The sequence below is a fragment of the Rutilus rutilus genome (assembly GCF_951802725.1).
Source record: "Rutilus rutilus genome assembly, chromosome: 11".
In the NCBI taxonomy this organism is placed as follows: Eukaryota; Metazoa; Chordata; class Actinopteri; order Cypriniformes; family Leuciscidae; genus Rutilus; species Rutilus rutilus.
Genome location: NC_140216.1, coordinates 16,850,281 through 16,874,632, shown reverse-complemented (window position 1 = coordinate 16,874,632; position 24,352 = coordinate 16,850,281). Strand labels below are relative to the sequence as shown.

The 24,352-nt window shown below is 41.8% G+C and overlaps 1 protein-coding gene across 1 annotated transcript; it reads right to left on the bottom strand.

Annotated features, from left to right (window-relative positions):
- Positions 1-3,976: 3,976 nt before the first annotated feature.
- On the bottom strand, positions 3,977-20,020 carry LOC311299397 (uncharacterized protein; the record flags this gene model as incomplete). The annotated part of the gene is made up of 6 exons (XM_084422941.1): positions 19,920-20,020; positions 14,081-14,224; positions 13,458-13,585; positions 12,864-12,996; positions 6,229-6,306; positions 3,977-4,170 (listed from the first exon to the last, which is right to left on the bottom strand). The coding sequence occupies exons 1-6, from the start codon at positions 20,008-20,010 to the stop codon at positions 3,977-3,979; spliced, it is 768 nt and encodes a 255-aa protein (XP_084279067.1). The 5' UTR covers positions 20,011-20,020.
- Between the last annotated feature and the right edge of the window lie 4,332 nt (positions 20,021-24,352).

Genomic DNA, 24,352 nt, shown 5'->3' with positions numbered 1-24,352 from the left:
AGTGACCTTATTTGCTGAAAGTCTGGCCTATGAGCTGTTTGGCACCAATGGTAGGCCTCCTGCCGAAGCCCCCTGGTTGACGCTACGTGGGGCCAACGGGCTGGACATACCGTATGTGGGGTACCTCGTGACTGATTTGAAGATCCATGGAGTTGTAGTGCCTCAGAAGGGGGTAGTGGTTGTCCGAGACCCGTGTCTGGGGTCCCATCGGGCCTTGATTGGGATGAATGTCATCTCGGAGTGCTGGGAGGAGTTATTCCGGAGCGGACCGGCGCAAGCAACCGTAACCCCAGCCAGTCGGGAGTGGGATCGCATCCGAGCCGACTGCCGCCGGATATGTCTGGCCGAACAACAGCACGATCGGGAGAGTACAGGAAGAGTGGCCTGTCGTTACGCCCTGTCGATCCCCGCTCAGAGTGAGGCTGTAATCTGGGCCAGACTGCCCCCTCGACGTTATACTCCGCAAGAGTGGGTTATGGTGGAACCCCATGAAGAGGGTCCCAAGGTGGAGGTGGCTCGAGGACTGGCAACTGTTCGGGGAGGTCGAGTCTCGGTGAGAGTTAGGAACACGAGTCCCTTCCTTATTCACCTGTATCATCGTCAATGCTTGGTCCGGGTGACCTCAGTAAAGCCGCAACAGGTTTGTGAGCAGGATGAAGTTAACTTCCAGCGGGTGGGTCCCACAGTGGTCGAAGTGGCCTTGGCCCGGGCCGGTCCCGGAGTGGAAGAGACCGGAGGACTGCCGGCTCACTTGAGGGGAGAGTCGTTACGAGGCGACGGACTGCGGGAAGAGCAAGTGGGACAACTTCATGAATTCTTGAGGAAGTGGCAGCACCTGTTTTCCACTCACGAGGAAGACTATGGTCGCACCGATGTAGTGAAACACCAGATTCCAACTGGGGATGCCGCGCCGAGCCGAGAGCGCTACCGACCTGTACCCCCGACCCTGTACACTGAGATCCGCACTCTGTTGCGAGGAATGCTCGACAAGGGGATTATTCGTGAGAGCAGCAGCCCTTGGGCCGCACCGATAGTGTTAGTCCGCAAGAAGACAGGGTCTTGGAGGTTTTGTGTAGATTACCGTCGGTTGAACCAGGTAACCAAGAGGGATGCTTTCCCGCTGCCCCGAGTGGAAGATTCTTTGACGAGCCTTACTCAAGCTGCCTGGTACTCCACCCTCGACTTGGCCAGCGGCTATTGGCAGGTGCAGATGGACGAGCGAGACCGGGAGAAGACGGCATTTACCACCCCTTTCGGTCTCTATGAGTGGGACCGGATGCCGTTCGGCCTCTGCAACGCCCCCGCTACATTCCAGCGGCTGATGCAGCGCTGCTTGGGCAGCCAAGTGATGGATACCACCCTTGTCTATCTGGACGACATCATCACTTACTCTCCCGATTTCGAGTCCCACCTGGAGCATCTTGGGCGAGTCTTCCGCTCCCTAGAACGCTATGGACTAAAGCTACAGCCCGACAAATGCCAGCTCTTCAAGAAAGAGGTTAAGTTTTTGGGACACGTGGTCAGTGCGGCAGGGATCTCCGTTGACCCAGAAAAAGTGAGGGCAGTGCAAGAGTGGACAGCTCCCCAAACGGTGCGCCAAGTTCGGTCATTCCTGGGCTTTGTGGGCTACTATAGGCGATTCATCAAGAACTTCTCCAAAATCGCCAAGCCCATTAACCAGCTGTTGGGGGGTATGGGTCGAGCACGGGGCCGAGGATCCCCTCCCATTCAATGGGACCCAACCTGTGAAGCCGCGTTCCAACAGCTTAAACAGGAGCTTCTACAGGCCCCGATATTGGCATATGCCGACTTTAACCAGCCCTTCATCCTGTACACCGATGCTAGCCAGCTAGGGTTGGGAGCTGTCTTGGCCCAGAAGCAACAGGGGGAGGAAAAGGTGATTGCCTATGCGAGCCGAAGTTTACATCCTGCCGAGAAGAATGACTCGAATTACAGCTCCTTTAAACTCGAGCTACTGGCCATGAAGTGGGCGATGGGCGAAAAGTTTAAAGACTATCTGTGGGGGACTAAGGTACAGGTGGTTACAGACAATAACCCGCTGGTACACCTACAAACAGCCAAACTGGGGGCAGTAGAGCAACGCTGGGTGGCACAACTGGCCAACTTTGATTACCAGATTCAGTATCGGCCAGGCAGAGAGCACACCAATGCTGACGTGCTATCCAGGCTACCGGGTGAGAGATCGGCCGGCCATATACCGACCCCAGGATCAGGGTCCGACGAGGGGCTGATGGTGGGAGTTGTTGAAGCACCGGGACAGACGCCTGAGGATCCCCCTCCCTGTTGGGGATGGGAACCACAACGCTGGAGGCTGTGGCAGGGCGAAGATGGAGATGTGCTGCGGGTGCGGACATGGGTAGAGCAGAGGATCTGGCCTGAGGGGGAAGAACGTCGAACTCAGCCTCGGAGTGTGCGGGGCCTGCTGGGACAAAGAGAAAGACTCTATCTGAGGAACGGGGTGCTCTGTAGGGCGCTTCAGGACCCAGGCCAAGGAGAGGAGGTCTGTCAGATCGTGGTCCCCGAAGGCCGAAGGCAGGCTTTGTTGGAGGCGTATCATGCTAGGATGGGACATCAGGGGCAGGAGAGGACATTGGCTTTGCTGAGGCGACATTTCTACTGGCCTGGGATGGAGGGCACCATTAGGACTTACCTTCAGGGATGTTCCCGTTGCACCTTGTTCAAGTCCAGGAGGGAAGCACGGGCACCCCTGGCCCCGATCCAGGCCAAGGCACCCCTGCATATGGTGGCAATGGACTTTCTCACTCTGGGACGACCGGTGGATCAGATCCAAAATATTCTTGTTGTCACCGATCTGTTCACCAAGTATGCTTGGGCCATTCCCACCGTGGATCAAACTGCCCTCACGACTGCCAGCGCTCTCTGGAGGTATGTGATTCAGCCCTTTGGAAGCCCTGAAATCCTCCATTCAGACCAAGGGGCTAACTTTGAGTCGAAGGTGATCCGTGAATTATGCCAACTGTACGGATGTAAGAAGACCCATACGACCCCGTATCACCCCCAAGGGAACGGAGGGTGTGAGAGGTTTAATCAAACCCTATTGGGCTTGCTGGGGACTCTGGAGGAAGAACAGCAGGGTCAGTGGGCAGATAGGCTCCCAGCAGTGATGCAGGCATATAACAACAGCATACACAGTACCACCGGTTATGCTCCTACCTACCTGATGTTCGGTCGACATTTGAGGCTCCCAATGGATATGCTCTTGGGGACCGCTGGGAAAGAAGAGGGAGGTAGTCTGTCCGATTGGGTAGTAAGTCACCATCAACGCCTCCAGTCCGCCTATGAACAAGTCGCTGCCCGGATTAATCAGGCAGCGCTAAAGAACAAGAGGCTATACGATCGGACTGCCCGAGAAGCTCCGCTACTGCCCGGGGAGAGGGTGCTGCTGCGGGATAATCGCCGACGGGGGAAGGGAAAATTGAGCGACCGATGGGAGGCTCAGCCATACGTCGTTCAGCGACAACCCCATCCGGACCAACCTGTATATGCCTTACGGCCCGAAGGGAAGACGGGCCCGGAACGAGTTTTACATCGCAACCTGATCCGCCCCTGCCCGAATTATTCTAAGCCAGTGGTAGAGAACCCACAGGCCGAGATGACGTGGACGCTCCCACTGGTGGGATGGGCAGTGATCCCAAGGGGCCTAGGCCCAGGACCACGACCTGAAGCCCCCCGCTCTCCACTTCGACGTTCTCAGCGGGAGAATCGGGGCCAGCCTCCAGCCAGGTACGGAGACTGGGTGTTGGGAGACCGTTCTCGGGACTAGAACGGTTTGGCGGGGGGGGTATGTCACGGGGTGACAAACAGCCCCGGAACAATTCCCCTCTGGAGAATTGTTCCCGTCGGGACGTTTTTCAGCGTAACACCATCCCCGGACCTGTATGAGTGTTTGTCGTCATGACAACTAAACGGCAGATTGGTGACAGGTGTAAGGGCTTCACGCTGAGTGTTTGATTGAGACCACTCCCGCTTCTTGACAGGATAAAAACACACAAGGAAGAGAAGGCTGTGTTGTGCTGTGTGGTGTTGCGCTGTTTTTCTGCCCGTTGATCTGGATTGTTCTTCCCCCTGATTGTTGGTGGCTTCTCTCCCGTGGGGATTTGTGTATGGAACTGCAGTTGAGGGGTCGTCCTGAAGGAAAAGGAGTGTTATTTGAGAGGACTCGGGGACGGTCAAGAGGAGTGAAATTCGCTGACTGAGCTGGGGAAGAGAGAGATGAGTAGTTATCAGACTGAATCTCATAACTGCATGTGTTTTACACTAAATTGGGTATTGGATTGAAGTGTTTGGAGCATGTGTACACCTTTCACCGAGTGAAATATTGATTCCTGTTGATTTCCTCATCTCCTCTCTCCGATTGGAGTCCAGCAGAGTGAAGTCCGTCTGTGACTGTGAAGACCAATCTCTCGAGTGTTCTGTCCGCCCCTGGCGATCATCAGTCCGGTAGACCAGGAGCTGTGGGTGAGTGCTGGCCTTATGCGCACTGGAAGAGTGGAATTGCCGTGTGTAAATTGACGTTTCCCCTCACGAATACATGTTTAGAGTTGGATTGCAGTGTGTGTGTGTGGAAGAATACCTGTTATTGCCCCGCAACTGCCCATGTGCCCTGGGGATCTACTATTTACCATGAGAGCTGAGTGAGATTGCTTACATCTACGTGCGGTGTTCAGAAAGAAGAACCTCTGTGAGATAACGTTCACCCCATGTGAGAACTGTGTAATTGCTGTTGAGAACTATACACTGCTGTTGAAATTGATTCTGTTTGTCCTAGAGAAGCCCCGTTCAGCCTGCGACTGTGAGTCTGCTGCAGCTCTAAGCCTACCTGCATGGTGTGAAGTTATCTGTCCCCTGCAACACATGTGAGAACTATACACTGCTGTTGAAGTTGATTCTGTCTGTCCTAGAGAAGCCCCGTTCAGCCTGCGACTGTGAGTCTGCTGCAGCTCTAAGCCTACCTGCATGGTGTGAAGTTATCTGTCCCCTGCAACACACGTGAGAACTATACACTGCTGTTGAAGTTGATTCTGTCTGTCCTAGAGAAGCCCCGTTCAGCCTGCGACTGCGAGTCTGCTGCAGCTCTAAGCCAACCTGCATGGTGTGAAGTTATCTGTCCCCTGCAACACACGTGAGAACTGTACACTGCTGTTGAAGTTGATTCTGTCTGTCCTAGAGAAGCCCCGTTCAGCCTGCGACTGTGAGTCTGCTGCAGCTCTAAGCCTACCTGCATGGTGTGAAGTTATCTGTCCCCTGCAACACACGTGAGAACTATACACTGCTGTTGAAGTTGATTCTGTCTGTCCTAGAGAAGCCCCGTTCAGCCTGCGACTGTGAGTCTGCTGCAGCTCTAAGCCTACCTGCATGGTGTGAAGTTATCTGTCCCCTGCAACACACGTGAGAACTATACACTGCTGTTGAAGTTGATTCTGTCTGTCCTAGAGAAGCCCGTTCAGCCTGCGACTGTGAGTCTGCTGCAGCTCTAAGCCTACCTGCATGGTGTGAAGTTATCTGTCCCCTGCAATACACGTGAGAACTGTACACTGCTGTTGAAGTTGATTCTGTCTGTCTTAGAGAAGCCCCGTTCAGCCTGCGACTGTGAGTCTGCTGCAGCCCTAAGCCTACCTGCATGGTGTGAAGTTATCTGTCCCCTGCAATACACGTGAGAACTGTACACTGCTGTTGAAGTTGATTCTGTCTGTCCTAGTGTAGCTCCGTTCCGCTTGCGACTTGGAGTCTGCTGCAGCCGAGCCTTGATCTCTCTACTCACCTGTGATACTCACCTGTCCGACGCTCTCCCACTGTGAGTCTGACGCCAGTCTGTGAAGGAAGTGGCCTCCGTTCTCTCTACTCACCTGTGATATTCACCTGTCCAACGCTCTCCCACTGTGAGTCTGACGCCCGTCTGCGAAGGAAGTGATCTCCGTTCTCTCTATTCACCTGTGATACTCACCTGTCCAACGCTCTCCCACTGTGAGTCTGACGCCAGTCTGTGAAGGAAGTGGCCTCCGTTCTCTCTACTCACCTGTGATATTCACCTGTCCAACGCTCTCCCACTGTGAGTCTGACGCCAGTCTGTGAAGGAAGTGGCCTTCGTTCTCTCTACTCACCTGTGATATTCACCTGTCCAACGCTCTCCCACTGTGAGTCTGACGCCCGTCTGCGAAGGAAGTGATCTCTGTTCTCTCTACTCACCTGGGATATTCACCTGTCCAACGCTCTCCCACTGGGAGTTTCGCCGGTTTATACCCGCGGCGGTGCTGCTCTGGGTCCCTGGGAAGGAGAGGACAAGGAATTTTAGACTAGGACCTCTTAATTGCTTTTTAATACAAAATAAAGTTGTTATTCCTTTTACTCCTGCCTCCTGCCTCCTCCTTTGATACGCTCCTCTGGGTGATAGTGGTTTAGGGGTGGGTGCAGTCTGGTTTGGCCCACCCCGACCTGTGACAGCAGCATACCACTCACATTTTCTTTAGAAACTATGACAATCTCCGTTAGTTTGACCCATAATATTAGGCATTTTAGCATTTGTCACTTTCTTCTTGAGAGAGACCTTTGGACAGCTCTCTGATCCAGTTCAAGAAACAAAAACAAAAACCGGAAAACCTTGTTCAAGTTTAAACAATATGAACAGAAACGCTTACTAGAAATTACCATTAACTGGTTAATAACAATATTTTATGGTTCTGTGTAAGATTTTAATTTGGCAGTCAACCAATCATGAATTCAAATGGTACGGCCTATGCAAATGTGACATTGACGCATTCCAATGAGAGTGAAATGCCCGCGCTCAGTTGTCAAGTCTTCCTTTGCAAGTCGCAAGGCAATGTGCTGGCATTAGTTGTTGGATCGCAGGAGTTTATCCGAGGATATGTTACCATGGCTGGATATTTCCAGCGTGGTGTGTTTTGAAACCAGCGAGAATTGCAGGTTACTGTAGAACCACTACTATTTATTATTTTCCAGAAAAGAGAAAAAAAAAATTAATAGTAATTGGGCTGCACGCAACAGTGTGCGCTGACATCCACAGACCTTCCTGATAATGAAAATTGCGTCACTCGGACATTGCGCGGGGCTTATGACAATCTTCTCCGTACGTCAAATTAAAAAACATTATCTTTTTTACACATCATGTTTTGATTAAAGAAAACCCTGTACTTATTCAAAGAAACAGTTTTTTTTATTTACCCTTGCACTGCAAACAAGCAGAGACGGTCTCCAAAATGTGTGCAGGACGTCATTCATGTTGAGGTGGATGGGGAACTACTGTATGAGGTTTTGCCGACAGCTTAGTTACGAGTTAAGAGGTTAAGTGAAAATAACTAGTATACGTTTTAATTCAAGCTCTGGTATAAAATATAGGCAAAATAACAATAACATTTTAACGGTATTTTTTTCTAATTAAACAGTTTTCAAAACTATAATGTTACAGAAGGAACACATGAACAGAAACATTAAAATACTGTTTCTGCTCAGAGTGAACCAATTGATTATTTATTTTTTCGTTTTTAATCCCTGCCTTTGAAAGACATTCATGGGAAGTTAAAAAAAATCTTGCCATTGTGCCATTTTCTAATTGGCATAAATGAGGATATATGGGCGTCCAAAGCCTAACCGTACACTGCAGCCAGCTTGGTCTGTCTCCTCCAATCAGTTAGCAGGAAACTGCTGATTATAGGCTATTTAAGAATGACATCATCCCAGAAAATGAATAACCTCATTGGCTTTCATGTCTTCCTCTGGGCAGAGGTCGAGAAGCGCTCTGTGATGCCGTGCCTACCAGCTGCCTGCTGTGAGCACTATATAACTAACGACACTGGGCATGAGATACTAGTTTAGAAACAGATCAGTTGATTAAGGGCTGGCAAAGACATGGGAGGCAGACAGCACCGCTATGCACGGTAAACCCATTTGATTACTGTCATTAGCATCTAATGCAAACCTGTCTTGCTGAAAAACACACACACATACGCATACTTACACATCTTCGTACACCGCACAAGAATCCTTCAAATTTTTCCAAGGACCACAGTAGTTAACAGGGTTTGTTTTGATTGCCCAAAATCCTTACCGTGTGTGAAAAAGGGGAATTGTGGGATATTTTCTTTAGCTGCTGAAGACCATTAAACGACCCACATTGCTTGACTTTCATACAGGAGCAACAAACATATTCTAGCATGGACTCTTCACCTCTAAGGCACTCAGGGTTGGTTGAACCTCATCTTTATGCCCGAGTAACTCCCCACTGCTTTCCACTGCATTGACCAGAACCACAAGAGGGGGAACAAAACATATGTTCCAAAACCTAGCAAGCTGCCTTGCTGTCTACTGCCTACATAGGCAGACTGATTTTGAACACTCAACATAGATAGCAGCCAGACAAAACGGCACTACTGCATGTGGCAAGTTCTAAATACTGAACTCTTTGTATCATGTTGGTTTCAATGAAATGACTCTAAAATAACATGTAGTGTAACCATGAAGTAAAAAAATGTGATACAATGGAATTATGTAGCAATGCATACAAGTGTAACATGTTTTTAAATAACAGCAAATATAGGGTGGGGCCTTGTTTCTGTGCACCGCTTGTTGATTGGATGTTGAGATGTGGGCAGATGAACCTGTTCTTGCAGGGGTAGAGTTTAGTGGACTAAATTATTGGAGACATCCTGGATACATCACCAGAGAGAAGTCTTTAATTTCACCGGAAGTTCCAGTTATGATATTTTGATACAAATGATGAGGTAAATGCATAAATACATGGATGAAAAGGGAGTCACACCACATACAATTTTAGGATAGCAGTATCACCCTGAAGTTTTTGACTTCATGTCTCCCCAAAAATATAAAACATTTTTTTTATATTAAAAATGAATCATTGTTTGATTTTTATTTTATTTTTATTTGTAATGTATTCTAAAATAAATTAATAGATTTAGACCAAAGAAATGAACATCATGTCATAGACCCAGATGCAAAATTTATGTTTGGGGTTAGCATGCTGCTAAGCTAATAATGTTATTGTCAAACAAGCATATAAAACACACAGAAATGATAGGTCAAATACAAAATATTAATATTAATCAAATATTTTAATTAATTCGACTGCGTTAATACATTTTCAATATTTGAATATCTGGGAATACTTTCTCAAAAAAGGATACATGGTCACAAGAATGTGTGCAAAATAAGTTACAGTGTCTATTGTCAATAATGTACAGATGTATGAAGCATAGTTTAAAGTCATTTCAAAACAAGCAGCTTTCTGTTGGTCAGTGAGCCAAAATAAACATGAGTGAAATTTGTGTGGGGATCTTCACATGAAATTCCTGATTGTGCAGATACAAATAAGTGAAATTCAACCAATGGAATTAACAGAGCCAATGTAAATGTGACAGCAAAGTTCAAATAACATATTTTGGATAGGTTTAATGTCAGAAGCACAACTATGATATCTTGGCTGTCTTGGTTTGGAGCAGAGCTGAAAAGACAGACACAAGAAGACAGCAGTCTGCGAATGGGCGCTGAGCAAGCGTGAAATAATGTCCTATTCCACGCTACAGAAAAAGAAATTAAACAGCAGGAAAAAAGTGTAGTTTTATAGCTACCTACCTAAAACAGTTAATTACATATGGGAAATCTTTGCGGGATCTTTTTCGGCAGGCTGGTCTGTGAACAAACTCTGAGGTTTTTCGCAAGCTGCCTATTTTACCTTCTCCTCTGGGGCCGCTGGCACACACAGCAATACTATACATTGACAAATTCTCCCAAGTCACAGAGCCAGGAACACACAGAGCATGGACAAGAGTCTGCCAGTGCCTGGGAATAAAAGAGCCCTTGACCAGGTTCACCCCTGCCGCTCATCACAGGCAACTGGGTAAGAGAGAAACTCTCCGGGTGGAGCAAGGCCCTCTCTGTGCTGCTTAACCGACACAGCCCATACTTCCGAATTGCATGATAAACTGCCAGACCAAAAATACTGTGCTGTTTTTACAGTCTATCTGTGTGGGGTGTGAAGAGACTCGGTGTATGTGGACAGAGTTCATATAAAAGTGAGTTTGTTTCTCAGCCTCAATGCTTTCAGCAATAGTCCTCTCGCTGATTCCCAATAAAGATGATGGAACACAGAGCTTAAGTGAAGTGCATTGTGTACATAGGTACCTAAGGATGCAATGCAAGTTGTCATAAACAATGACATTATACACAGCAAAAATCAGAGTGTTCAATGTACTCTATAGGAGTTCACTGAACACTGGTTTCAGTGTATATATAGGTCCAAGAGTTCGGTGTTCAGTGAACACTGTAAAAAGTGTAAAATATATACTCTCAAAATAGAGTTACATTTGAACACCTGGAGAGTTAAAATGTACTCTTATAACTAGTACTTTTGACACCGTTTTAGTGCTTTTGAACACCTGCAGTGTAAACCTAGAACCTTTGCAGAGCTCATTATTTAACACTTGGAGAGTACAAATGTACTCTAAAGCTGGTACTTTTTTATTTACAGTGTTACAATAGTTTCCAACACCTGCAGTGTAAACCTAGAACCATCAGTAAGTGAAAAATACGCAAAGTCAGTGCTTTTTCCAGTGCAATGTCCGTTTATTTAACCTGTTAAGCTGTAACCCCACTTTTGAAAAATCCCAAGAAATGACATACCCAAACTGAAACAGATACAGTTCATGAACCCTTTGTACTAAAAGCACAAGTATGATCTCATTTGAAAGCTGACACCTGGCAGTTTATTGTAAATGTAGAATTAATTATTGTCATAATGACAAAAATTGTTATAAATAGCTTCAAAGTTTTGTAAAGTTATTAGAAATTATTTTTTATGAAATATCCTCATGAAAATAAAATTGAAGTTGGCACTGGAGCAATCTAGAAATGCACTACAGCTAATGCCACATGTCTAAACATTTTATGTTTAAAATCTTAAGATAATAAGTCCAAAACTCTGTATTTAGTGAAATGTTTTTCAAGACCATGTCATGTGACTTTATTTTGATTTGATGCTAAAATGCTACTGATGTTTATTGCCATCTTCTAACCATCTATCCAGTATATTTTCTTTATTGTTTGGTGGTGCAAACGAGCCCCATTCAGTCTCAGTCTCCCCCTGCACACATTCACACCTCTCCAGCCTGGTTATGGCTGTAAATATGCATTTCTTTTGTCTGCATTATAGTTACTAACGACTGGCTATTCACAGGCTATTCATATGGTTTCAGTCACTAATTTCTTTTCTCAAAGTTCACCCTTACATTTTAAACTGTATCTAATGCATTTCTTGAATAAAGAAACATTTCAGTAAGCATTCAAAAAATAATAAAAATATAACTTCTAGGTGGCAGGTGCACCTAGGGCTAGCTAGCATGTTAGCTTAGCACACCATCAATACACGACAATTTATGAGATTAAAACCATGTTTGTACTTATAAACTTACTTTATAAAGCAAATCGAGTATTTTAAATAATTTTCTGTGATCTAATTTGGCTTCAGATAAAAAATCAGACAGAAAATATACTATTGGATAGTGTTCTGCACAACGATTCTATATAGATTAGCATTACATTATAAATATAATCTATTATTATGGAAATACCTGGCATGGATTGAAAAACACAGGTAACTCAAATATCATAGCAAACATGTTTATTGTCTTCAAAATGTCTGTATCTGCATGTTACAGCCATAGTTACAGCGCGATCTGTTGTTAGCTGTGTGTGTGTTCGAGGCTTCCTGGATTGTCACATGATTATGGCACTTCTTCATGTTCTAATACTGTGCACTGGGCGGCGAGGGCGCCCTCAGGCTATTGGTATGAATTGAAAACACATTAACAGAGTATGCAAACGCTCATAATGATTACATCGACGCATTTGGGTATAAATTCAATAAATATTATTCCTGTCTATAGAAATCTGATGTAAACCTATGAGAATATATCAATATTTCTCCAAATCTGCAATTTTTTTAGCTAAAGCCCTGAAGGACGTTGTTTTGTGTATCGCTGTCATGACGACAGCACGGAGTTTTTTTTATGAATGAAAGCGGCTGACGCGCATAATTCATATCAAAGGTATCGACTCATTTTTTCATTTCATAACTCCTGACACAAATTAAGAAATAACTGTCGCTATAAGTTTCTCAGAATACAATAGTGGTCAAATTCTGAAACTTGAGTCTTATATCTTTTTAATGATGTATAGTTTGTCAAGGTATAACTTTAAATCTGATAGTAACTTTGAACTATATATAAATAAAACCGCTTCAGTGCGCCCGCGCTCTGGCAACGGTTAACAGGTTTAACAATGTTCATGGATGTTCAAAAACCACAAACTCATACAAACACATGTACAGGAACCATATATTGAAAATCTCTATCAAAACCATAAGTAGTTTGGTCTCATTACAGCTTTGAGAATTCTCTGGTTGCTCTAGAATTAAATTAACTACGGGTTCATCAGATACGTCAACTATGACGGGTTTGTTCTCAAATTGATCTAGACTTTTAACGTTATGTTTGTTATAGAGATGTTTTCTAAAGCCTGAAAAAGTCCAAAATCTCTGGTGGCATCCAGTCTGGTCACACATCAATTGACTGACCCAGACTTGCAAACACAGCATCTGAACATCATAACTCTTTAGTTGAGGAGCTTAGCTCTAAGGTCCTTGACTCTGGGAGTTCCGTGAGAATGATCTACATCAATGTTGTAGATGGTGGTCTGCACAAATGTGTACATGCCATTTAAGGCTTGATCATAGGAGATGCCAAAAACATAATGTGCTTTGAAAAGTTAATCAAAGGCTGACAGGGAAGACTTGCCCTTGCAGGGAAGGAGATCACCATCCAATGCAATGTAGAACTTGTGGATGTGCTTTCTTGTCGTCCTAACTGCCAGGATGTAGGGCTGCCTCCGCTGGTTTGGACCAGAGTGCTCCTGAAGGCTGCGACATGACTGTAAGATAACAATAAACTGAAATGAATCTACACTGAACATCACATTTTGATGGATAAGTCACACTCTGATAGAAACCTTTGATTGCACAGTTAGCTTTCCCATGCAGGATATATTCAGCATGTGATAAGGTAACCAAGGTTTTTGTACCACGGTCACACAAAGAGAGAGAATTAAACAGAGAGGTCATCAATGTTGGTTACCTTATCACATGTCCCAGCAAACTCCAATACGTTGGCAAGACAGACAACTAAAAATAAGAATGAACGAGCACAAGACTGCAGTCAAAAGAGGTGAACCCCACTCTCTATTCGCTATGCACTTCAAGGAGGCAAAACATAAATTATCAGACTTAAAATTCTGTGAAGGTGACATTGAAAAGAAACAGATCAATAATCTGGGGGGTTACACAATTGCCTTTTGACAATGGCTATTGCCTTTGGAGATCAGGACACACTGACCTTATGAAATTTGACTACATGGTCCACAGCTTCCCGGGTACTGATCTTTACAGCTCCCTTCTTTCCACTTGGAGGTGGTGGCAGTAGGTAGACCAGCAGCAGCAGTGAGGCCATGTCACTATCCCAACCTGAGAAGGCAGAAGCACCTGCTTTAAGCATGATATACACCTGACCAAAACTTTTGATACTACATCAATATTAAAACTCAAAACTCTTTTCAATAACAATACTAGTTATGCAACTAACATTTTTTTTTTTATAATCGATTAACCTGTCAATTATTAATCAATTGGTTGGATTAAAAAGCCATTTTTTAATTTTCTGTAGTTTATCTGGGAAATTTTATTCTGCACAATGCTCTCCTTCAAACATTGTGCAAATTGAAGCCTATGAAAACGATAGTAAATTGTTTTTAATCTTCCAGGTAATGTAGCCCTCATTGCTGTCTATGTCAAAAAAGTGTTCCTAAAGACAGTATCAACAAAGATGGAAATGTTTAAAAAAAATTGTTTTAGCATGAATCAATAGGGATCTTTAGAAAATAAGTGTGAGACTTCTAAAATGCACCAGAACATTATTTATTTGTTTATTAAGATTAACCTTACTTTTAAATATGTACTCACATAGCCTTTTTTTGGAGTAGGGATGTTTTAGAGAGGGGAACAGTGTTACTATCCAGGATGTCGCTGAAGACCTCTTCGTCAACCTCTGTTCCAGTGTCATCCAGCACATGTTTGTCTTAGGGGGTATGCTGAACTTCTCTTTAGCTTTGAATAGAGAAAAAACATATGTACTTGCGTTTAAAAATGCAACAAATTGGGAGAACAATAATGTTTTTTAGCACTATTTCTATCGTAATGGGCAAAGCTACAGTAGACTAGCATGGTGCTGAGAATAAAATTTCATATACACATACATCTAAACCAGTGGTTGCGTAAGACTTTCACATTGCCCTTTATTTAGATGGATATGGTCGTAAAAATTGCACTATAATCTATTTCATATTTTAATTATAAGACATTAAATAGCTTTCGTTTTATTTCCATTTTATTTCCTAAATCCATTTTTCAAGCAGCAACAAAAATAATAATATAAATAGTATAAACGGCTCCCCTTTAAAAAACTACAAGCTAAAATATTAGAATCTTCAATATAAATACAACTTATGTATATTAAATCACTCTTTGGATACTTTTTAAAAATATGGTTATATTTTTGTATATTTGTTGTCAACTGGTTGAGTTTTTTGTAGATGGTTGGAATAATAATAATGATAATAATGAGTATACAATGCATGAATATCTTCCTTAAATTCCTTAAAATATTATTTTAATAAATAAACATTGTTTTAAAAAGGACACGTGAAAAAGAGTGTTTAAGTGTTATCAATAGACTATTTAACTGAATCTAAACATATTCAGCCAACACTGATTTGTTTTATTTATTCTTGCAGTGGCAGCTCTGTTAGTCTGTATTTACACAGTAAGACATGATGCACAGATCTACAGTAGGCTATATTGTCATATCAGAGTTTTTTTGTCACGTCCATTGCTATGGTTATCACGGAACTAATATTTACAGAACTCACTCTGGTAAAAGCGGTGGTCACTCCTTAAAGTTTAGTCCATAAGCATCATGAAAAACTAAACTTTCGATTGGCTACAATGCATACAATGCTGCAGACGTTAAAATGTAAACTTTAGCTTTTTTTTTTTTTTTTTTTAATAACTTTATTGAGTTTTTCCTCATCACAATAAACAATGAAGACGTTTGCCAAAGAAGAAAAATGACATTCTCAAAATGTACAATATAAATCTTATTGTATTATAAACTAAGAGTCACACCTCCTGCAAATCATCTGAAAAGACATTTTCTATACTGTTCACATGACAAGGGAGAACAAACTAGATTGAAAGAACTCAAAACAATAAAAATAAACTAAAACAAAATAAATAACATAACAAACCAAATAAGAGGGACTCAGCTCATCTGAAGTGTTATTAAACTCTTATGCAGTTTTTTAGCCTGGGCATTCTCAACCTTTATAAGACAGTTTTGAAACAACAAAAGTTCATTTTTAAGTGCAGACCATGTGGGGGAGGACTTAGCAAATCGACATTTATGTATATAATATTTTGTTGCTATAATTAGATTATTGACCAAAAATTCATCATTTTTATTTTGTAGGATTACACCCATCTGAATGTTTTGATATGAAAAGAAATCTATGTTTATAGATCTGGAGGACAACAGGTTGTGAAGAGATTTCCATAAATTCTGAGCCAGTTGACATTCATAAAACAGGTGTTCAGTTGTTTCAACATTAATGTTGCAGATATGACAATTGTCTACCTCAAACTTGAATCTTTTCTTTACAAACTCATTAGAGGGATATATATTATTTATTGTTTTAAAATGTACTTCCTTAAATTTAGGGAGAATTGGATATTTTAGGAATTTTGTTCTAATTGAAGATATTTCAGATTTGTTATAACCAAGAAAGAAGAGAGTGCTTCTTGTTCTACCCGGGTACAAAATGTTAACAAGAGTTTGCTTAAGGAATTTATTATTACATTTTGTATCTACCAGGTCCAAATAATCGATTTTAATTTTGTGTAGTCTTGGTGATGCAATGTTCAAAAGATTATTCTTTATTGCTTGAATAAGGACCTTTGGAATGTTCTGTGTTACTTTGTTGTAATCCACAATTGAGCAGTTAATATTATATTTAGAATTAAATTCCTCCAATTCAAGAATATTACCATTTTCATCCAATATATGAACAATTGACCATATTTGTTTTTCCCACCAGTCTTTCAGAAACATAGATTTCCTTCTACACAATATAACTCTGTTGTTCCATAATGGAACATTGTGGGGACTGAAGTTATGTTTGAACATCAGTTTCCACTGTAACAAAACCTGTTGATGAAAAGTTGAAAGTTTTATAGGCAATTTAGATATTTCAAAGTCACATGTTATTAAAAATGTAATACCTCCCACTTTATCAAAGATATATGCCGGTAAGGAGAACCATATCTCTTCGCCATTCCTCAAAAAGGATTGGAGCCATTTAATTTTCAATATTCCATTCATAATTTCAAAGTCGATTGCCTTTATGCCCCCTTCCTCATAATTTTTCAACAGATCTCCTTTTCTAATGTAGTGATGTTTATTTTTCCAAATAAAATTAAAATTGATTCTATGAATTTCTTTAATTAACTTTGGAGAAATAGCAAGAGAGTAGGATGGATATATCAGTCTGGAAATAGATTCAATCTTGGTCAACATCGTTCTTCCAAATAATGTTAAATCTCTTTGTAGCCAACTGTTTAAAATTTTTCCACATTTATCAATATTATCTTGGATATTCTTTTTTTCACTTGTATCTGAGGATTTGGTAATCCAAATACCTAGATATCTAATGTCATTTTTGACTGGTATATTATATAGTGAGGATTCAGAGCAGTTATGAATGCTCATCAGTTCACATTTACTCAGATTCAGATATAAGCCCGATGCTAGTGAAAACCGCTCTATTACTTTTACAGCCTCTGGTATTTGTTCCTTATTTTGTAAAAACAGAGTTGTATCGTCAGCGAGCTGACTTATGAGTAACTTGTGGTTGTTTATCTCTAAACCTTTAATATTTGAATTTTTGACCGCAATTGCTAGTAGTTCAGTCACTGCAATGAATAAAAGAGGAGAAATACTACAGCCCTGTCTTATTCCTCGTTCAACCTTAAATCTAGGACATGTACCTTCTGAGAGGGAAACACAGCTATTAATATCCGTATGCAACATAGTGATCATATCAAGAAACTTATTTCCAAAGCCAAAGTGTCTCAGTGTGTTAACAATAAATAAATGTTCCACTGAATCGAATGCTTTATGGAAATCCAAAAAAAAGATAAAACCATCTTCCTTAATTAAATAATTATAATCAATGAGATCCAGGACCAGGCGGATGTTATTATGGATGGATCTTCCTTTAAGAAAACCAGATTGTGTTGGGCTGATTAATTTAGATATACCCGTCTTTAATCTTGCTGCCAAAACTGTTGTTAGAATCTTGTAGTCTGTATTCAACAGTGTAATAGGTCTTAAATTGCTTAATATTTTCTTATTTTTTCCAGGTTTTGGAATCAATTTTATAATACCTTGTTTCATAGTTTGCATCAGTTCTTTTTGATTAATACATTCATATATAGCCTGAAACAATAGGTATTTTAAGTCTTCCCAAAAGTGTTTATAAAAATTAGATGTAATACCGTCTGGACCTGGCGAACGATCAGAAGCCATTTTTTTTATAGCATAGTCAAATTCTACAATTCTTAGTTCCTCATCACAAACTTCTTTAAAATTTTCATCAATAACAGGAATCAAGTTGTTAATTTTATCAAAAAAAGATGAGGCATCTTGTTCTGAGTAGGAAGATTTATAAAGATTCCTATAAAAATTGAAAACTTCTTTTTCAATGCGTTTGGGTTCTGTACATTCCTCTCCATCAACTGTTAGACTACAAATCGAATTATATTCTTGTCTGCGTTTTTCTAATTTGCAGAAGTATGCAGTATTCTTTTCTCCTTCTTCAATCCACCGGGCCCTGGATCTAATATATGCACCTTTAGCTTTATCTATATACATTCTATCCAATTTGGATTGCAAATTACTTATTTTTTCTTTGTCCTCTTCACTCCAATCTGATTTACTATAAAGTGTCATGAGTTCTTTAACCACTGTTACTTCTTGAGCTCTCTTTTCTTTATTCACTTTTTTACCAAACGTTATTGAATACTTTCTAATACTAAATTTCAGAAATTCCCATTTTCGTATATATGTGTCTAGTGTATTGTCATTTTTTATATCAAAAATAATTTTTTTAATGGAATGACAAAACTCTGAGTTTTTTAGTAACTGAGAGTTAAATTTCCAATAATCTTTTGGTTTGTTAGTTTTATTACTGTTTCGGATTTTCAGGTTAATAATACAATGATCACTTAAAGGACAGTTAGCAATTTCTGTTTCTGTGACATGATCTGATATTGAGTTTGCTATCAACCAATAATCAATTCGTGATTTGTTTTGACCATTAGGTTTATGCCAGGTAAACTGTTTCACCCCACTATGTAAACTTCTCCAGATGTCTATCAATTGGTTATTATTAGCAAAAGCTTCCAAAATTGGGTTTCAAAATTGGCCAGAGAGCCTGTCTGGAACGCCAGTCCTCTTGAGTCAGATCTTCAGTAAAGCGAATCCCCTCTTCTTTGCAGATTGGAGAAGTTTTTGTTCGCCTCCAGATGTCATCTCTCACTGCTCGTCGCACAAATAAAATGATTATTTGTCGTTGCCGGTTGTCCATCCTTCTTCCCACTCTGTGGACAACGTCGACCGCTTCATCCATCTTTACCGCCAGGTCCGGTGCAATCCTGCGAAGAAGCTCCACCACCTCCGTTCTTATGTTTTCATTAGCCGTTTCTTTTTTCCCTTTGATGCGCAGGCACCACCGTCTTTTGTATCTGTCATTGTTCAATACCTGACCCCTCATGTCTTCATTTTCTTTAGTCAGTGTCTCCACTTTCTTTTCCAGGTGTTTTATTTTCGTTTTACACTCTTTTAGCTCTTCTGTGTTGAACTGCACCGATTTAGCAATAGAAGCTAGCATGGAGCTGTGCTGTTGCAACTGCGTGCTAAATTCTTCCATGCGGTCGTCTACACGTTGACCGAGAGAGTTGATAGCATTCAGTATGGTCTCGGTGTTTACTTTAGCTTTTGTAAATGGAAACCAGAGCGCTCACACAAACGTGCACGACGGAAAGAACATCCCCCTCCCCTCCCTACATTACAATTATATATTGATTCGATGTTAATTAACTTATTAATGTTTTTAAAGAATTCATTCAAATTCATAATTGTATATATTTGTCTCCGATTACCTTTGGAGTGGCTGGTGAAGGCTGATTCTCCCATAGCGCTCACATCAGTGTGTTTCTTACAGAACGGGATGCCTTTCTGTCTGTTGATCGTCGACGCAGTCAGTTTTTATTTATCATCTTCTAGGCCAGTTATCGATCAAATGAAAGCAAGCAACATTTCTTAATGTAGATGTTTGCGCGCCAGGCGAATAGGCTGCACGAGGCGCCAAATACATGGAATTATGCGAGACGTGCTTCGTAACAGAGGATGCCGCCTCGCGAAATTAAACAAAAAATAAAAAATAACGATTGTCAGCCAGTTTTATTTATATTTTTAGTTACATCTGACGTCATAAAAAAATAAATTAAAATCAAGCATTTTACAAACTTTCGCGACTTTGTAGGAACCCTGATTTGACTTTCAGTTGTTTCCGTCACTGCTAAAAAAAATCAGTCAATGACGGAAAATATTCGGTTAACACGACCACTGATCTAAACTTCCATTATAAAGAGAACGAAGAGAAGAATGCTATTAACATTAACTTACCCTCCCTGAGAAATGCTGGATATGATGCTTCATTGAGTTTGATGTACTTCTTTCCTTGCCAAGGACCTTGGTACTGCACTTTGAAAAGCATTGCTGTAGTTTTCCTCACGTTACTACAACATAAAAATGCAATTGGTTTATTGAACACGCACAATACCAAATGTAGTGCAAATAAAGTCATACTCAGTCATTTCAGACGGGAATCTGTAACGTTAACGTTAGCTTTCAAGGCTAACGCTCTAACGTTAGTCAATTTTGCCTGCACAAGGCCCGAGATAGGGAGCGGCAGCTTACAAATGAATGCTGCATTTTCATTTTGAAATTTCATTTAATGGTTGATCATTTGATTAGCGTTACCACCAAAAAAACTGTTTTACCAGATTTAACACTGGCAATTACTTTAGCTAACGTTACCAATGTATAGTAAGTTAGCTAGTTAAACAAAATTACCAGACGTCACACCACTTCTACTTCTACATTAGCGTTTTAGTTATGAGAATTAAAACAAGAAGACAAACAGGAATATTCGGCATGATTCACTTGGTGGTTTCTTACCTGCAGTCCTGCGAAATCAAAATGTCGACGACGTCTTCGGATGTCAGTTGGAAAGAAACTGGTGTCGAGGCTGCATCTTGATTCAACCAATGACAACGCGTAGTCGATCTGATGACGTATCGAAACCTAAACTCATGTGCGGACGGTACAGCAACAGATTGACTCTCAAAGAGTTCATCATCCCACCATTTACACTACAACAGCTCCAGATCAACACTGAACCAACACACAACACTTGAGAGAGTTTATGGTGAAACCTGACAAGTGTACTTTAAGCCCAGTTTACTCCAAAGTGTATAAATTATACTCTGGTCATCAAAACTCTGGGATTTTAACACTCTGACATTTGCTGTGTATATAGTCAGATTTGCATTTGTATCCATGGACTTTGTTATCTTTTCCTAGTTTCCTGCATGTGTTTGTTCCCTGTTGTGTTGTTTCTCTCCGGTGGACTGTTTTCTTGTTGAATTACGTTCTTGTTTTTTTAATAAAGTTACTATGGTTGGTATTATATTCTCATCACCTCTTCCTTGCCTTCACCATATAAATATATCGTCACTGTCGCCGTCGGAATCCTCACATCTCCAAAACCATTATTTTTCAGGAAATTAAACATTGTATCGTTAACGTTGGTATTATAGCGTTATTATAATGTTAACCCTGTTGCATAGTCTTTCTCTTTGGCTCTCAACGAAGGCGGTCGCATTTTCTCTCCCTCTCCTACCCCTTACCTCCCCTGCTTTGCTCCTCTCGTCTCGTCTAGTCTACTGTCTTGTACTTTGAGAGACTCTCTCCGCACTGCTCTCCAAACTAAGAAATCATGGATTTGATCAACTGGTCTCTCAACGCAATTGACACCATCTTCTCGACGAGAAGCTTGGGTTCGGGGGAACCTGACTGCCCTGCCGGAACGTTCGCAGCTGGCTACACGATGGACGCGTGGGAGAGGTGGCGGGTCATGTGTCTGGCGGCTCTTTCCGTGGAGGACATTGAAGATATCTACCTATTCGGAACCATGATAACAGGTCTTCTGCTGATTGGATTAGGCATTGCCCTGGTTTATCGAGGAATGAAGAAGACGGTGACAGCGGTCCAAAGCCCAAGGGTGCCCGTCATGATTGAAGCAGTGGGTAGAGCTGTCAGCACTCAGACTGGGACTATGGACCACAATATGGATAACATTATGGAGAAGCTCACAGCTTTGCAAAGGCAAATGGATCGATTCGGAGACCAGAATGGACAAGGAGAATAGGCGTGTAAATTGGAATGCGACTACTCGCCCCAAGACCAAACAATCCCAATCTTATCTGTTTTCAGCTCCCCTCAACCAGCACTGGCCTTGGCCAAGGCCGCTGTTGGAACAACAACTACCCCGGAAGAGCACTGCAGTGAGACACTCTTGCGTTCCTTCCCCTACTCCCCAAAGACACCTGCTGATTGTTGACTCTATCTGGGACCTGATCAAGGCAACTTGCTGTGTATCGCTATGACAATCCTGCGGACTGAGGCACCTAGGTTATGATGCCAGGCGTAGCGACTCTCCAGGCCTACACATACACAAACTCTTACATATATATACAGATAAGTGACAATAAAGGCTACTACTACTACTACTATACCTTATATTGCTATCATATACTGTTGTGTACCAACATTAACACAATATTTCCCCAAAATCATGTTTAATCGGAGATACAAGATGTAATAGACACATTTTAAACATTAGGCTAGAGTAATTATAAACATAATCTTAAAAAAAAAGAAAAAAAAAAAAAAGATATTGCATTCTAAATTAGTACTGTATGCCAAAGTTTGTATGTTCTTACTCCTAAATATCCAGGTGATTTGATCCCATAACACAAAATATTATATGGAAATTTTAAGAAAACAAATCTAATCAAGCAAAGTCAATCATTGCGAAGGGTGCCGATATTAGCCTATCAACACATGATCAATCATGTGTGTCGATATGCCAATATCGGCACCCTCCACAATGGCGACGTGTTTCCTTTCATTTTTTTTAACCAATTGACCCAAAACGTAAAGAAATTTTGTGGTTTGACTACTGTCAAATAACTTGTGTAATGCAATTTTCGTTTCAACTCTGATTCTGACATGTAAAAGCATTTGGCCTTGTATCCACAATAGTATACGTAGTTACAGTGACAAACCAATAGTTTAGCGGCATAAATGCAGCATTTGAGCTTTCAAGGAGCACAGGTAATTGGCTGTATTATTTATTTACTGCATTTTCTTTTATGTTCTTGAGCAACAGGAATACCGGTACAGATATTTTCGACACGCCCGTCCCAATTGGTCTCACCTGGTAAGCAGTAAAAACGTCCCTGTCCCTCCACTATCATCCTAAAAGCTCTCTGTTTTAGCAGCCATTAGCTGAGATCGACCGAGGTGCACATTTGGACATTACATAGTAGGTTTTTGACAGGCACCGGATAACACACCCGTGGTGAATGTGGACCTCAAGTTTACATTATATCGCTAGCTGTTTGATTTAAGTTGGAAGTAGATAGATACCACAGAAAACCTCGTGCTTGAAAACTAGCAAAACCTTTGCGTTGGCCCAGTGACCAACCACTTACTTCTCGCTGTGCAACTTGAAGTGACGAATGAAATTTGAAGTTGTGGCCGATGAATCACTTATCTTGGCACTGCAGATATTACACACAGTCGTTCTTTTCTTGGCCGTGTACGCATAATCTCTAAACCCAAACTTTATTATCCTCTGGGCTGGGGCTGGTGTTGTTGGTGCAGTGTCCATGTTGTCCGCGGAGGGATCTGCTGTTGTAGATAGCGTCTAGCAGTTTACGCATGCGTATAAAGAAGAGTAGCTTGGGTTCGCTGACTTATTGGAAAATATATAGTTCATTCTTAAATATATAAAAAAATCACAATAATTGAAAAACATTTTTTTCCACAAGTCATTTCAAGTAAATAGGCACAAGTCCGAGTCAAGTCTAAAGTCACAAGGAGCAAGTCTAAAGTCAAGTCGAGTCTTTTCAGAGATCTAGTCAAGTCCAGAAAATTGCGACTCGAGTCTGACTCGAGTCAAGTCATATGACTCGAGTCTCCCTCCTCTGTTGAAAGCACAACAGATGTTGCACTGGTCCTTTTTTGGGTGGTAAAGGCCTAGGTTGAGATGCTTGAACTCATCTGTGAACACTTGCCTTGACAAAGGTGTTACATTCTTCTCTGCTGCAGCACGACAATACACTGCATACAGATCAGCCATCAACTGAAACACAGGTTCCAGATACTGTTTGGATGTTGTGGATCTGCAGTAGTGTGAGGGCACCTTTGGGAGGTCCTGCAAAAAGCTGCAAATGAATTCATGGGTTGCCACTGAACGACGTTTGTTGCTGTGTGTTTGTCCCTCTGTGTCTGCTTGCGTGTGTCCCCTCCTTTGCCCAGTTACGGGCAGAATACTCGCCTATTCCTAAGGTAGACAATAACTTACCTTTGCAGACGCGTCTTCTCTGCCCGCTGACCCGTAAAAAAAAAAACAGGGAATTTGATCTTTGGGAATTTTCAGCCCTCCTTCTCCTTTGCACGGGGACCACATCAATTAGACCATGCACATACACCCTCTTCTCCTCCCAGGTCATATGTTGCCAAAAGTCATTGAAAATGTTATTCCCCTCGAGCTCGCCGATTGCACTGCAGTGATGTTTAGCTCACTTGGTACATGCTGCTGATGAACATCTAGGCCCCATAGCCCATGGCTCCCTCATTATTTCCTTCTGGTTCTTTTTTCCAACATATGACTTCCCAACCATTCTTATTTTCTTGTTGATGACTTTCTTCCAGGTGTTTTCAGCTCTCAGTCTTTTCCTTGGAGGTGCGTCTTCCTCAGCATCTGA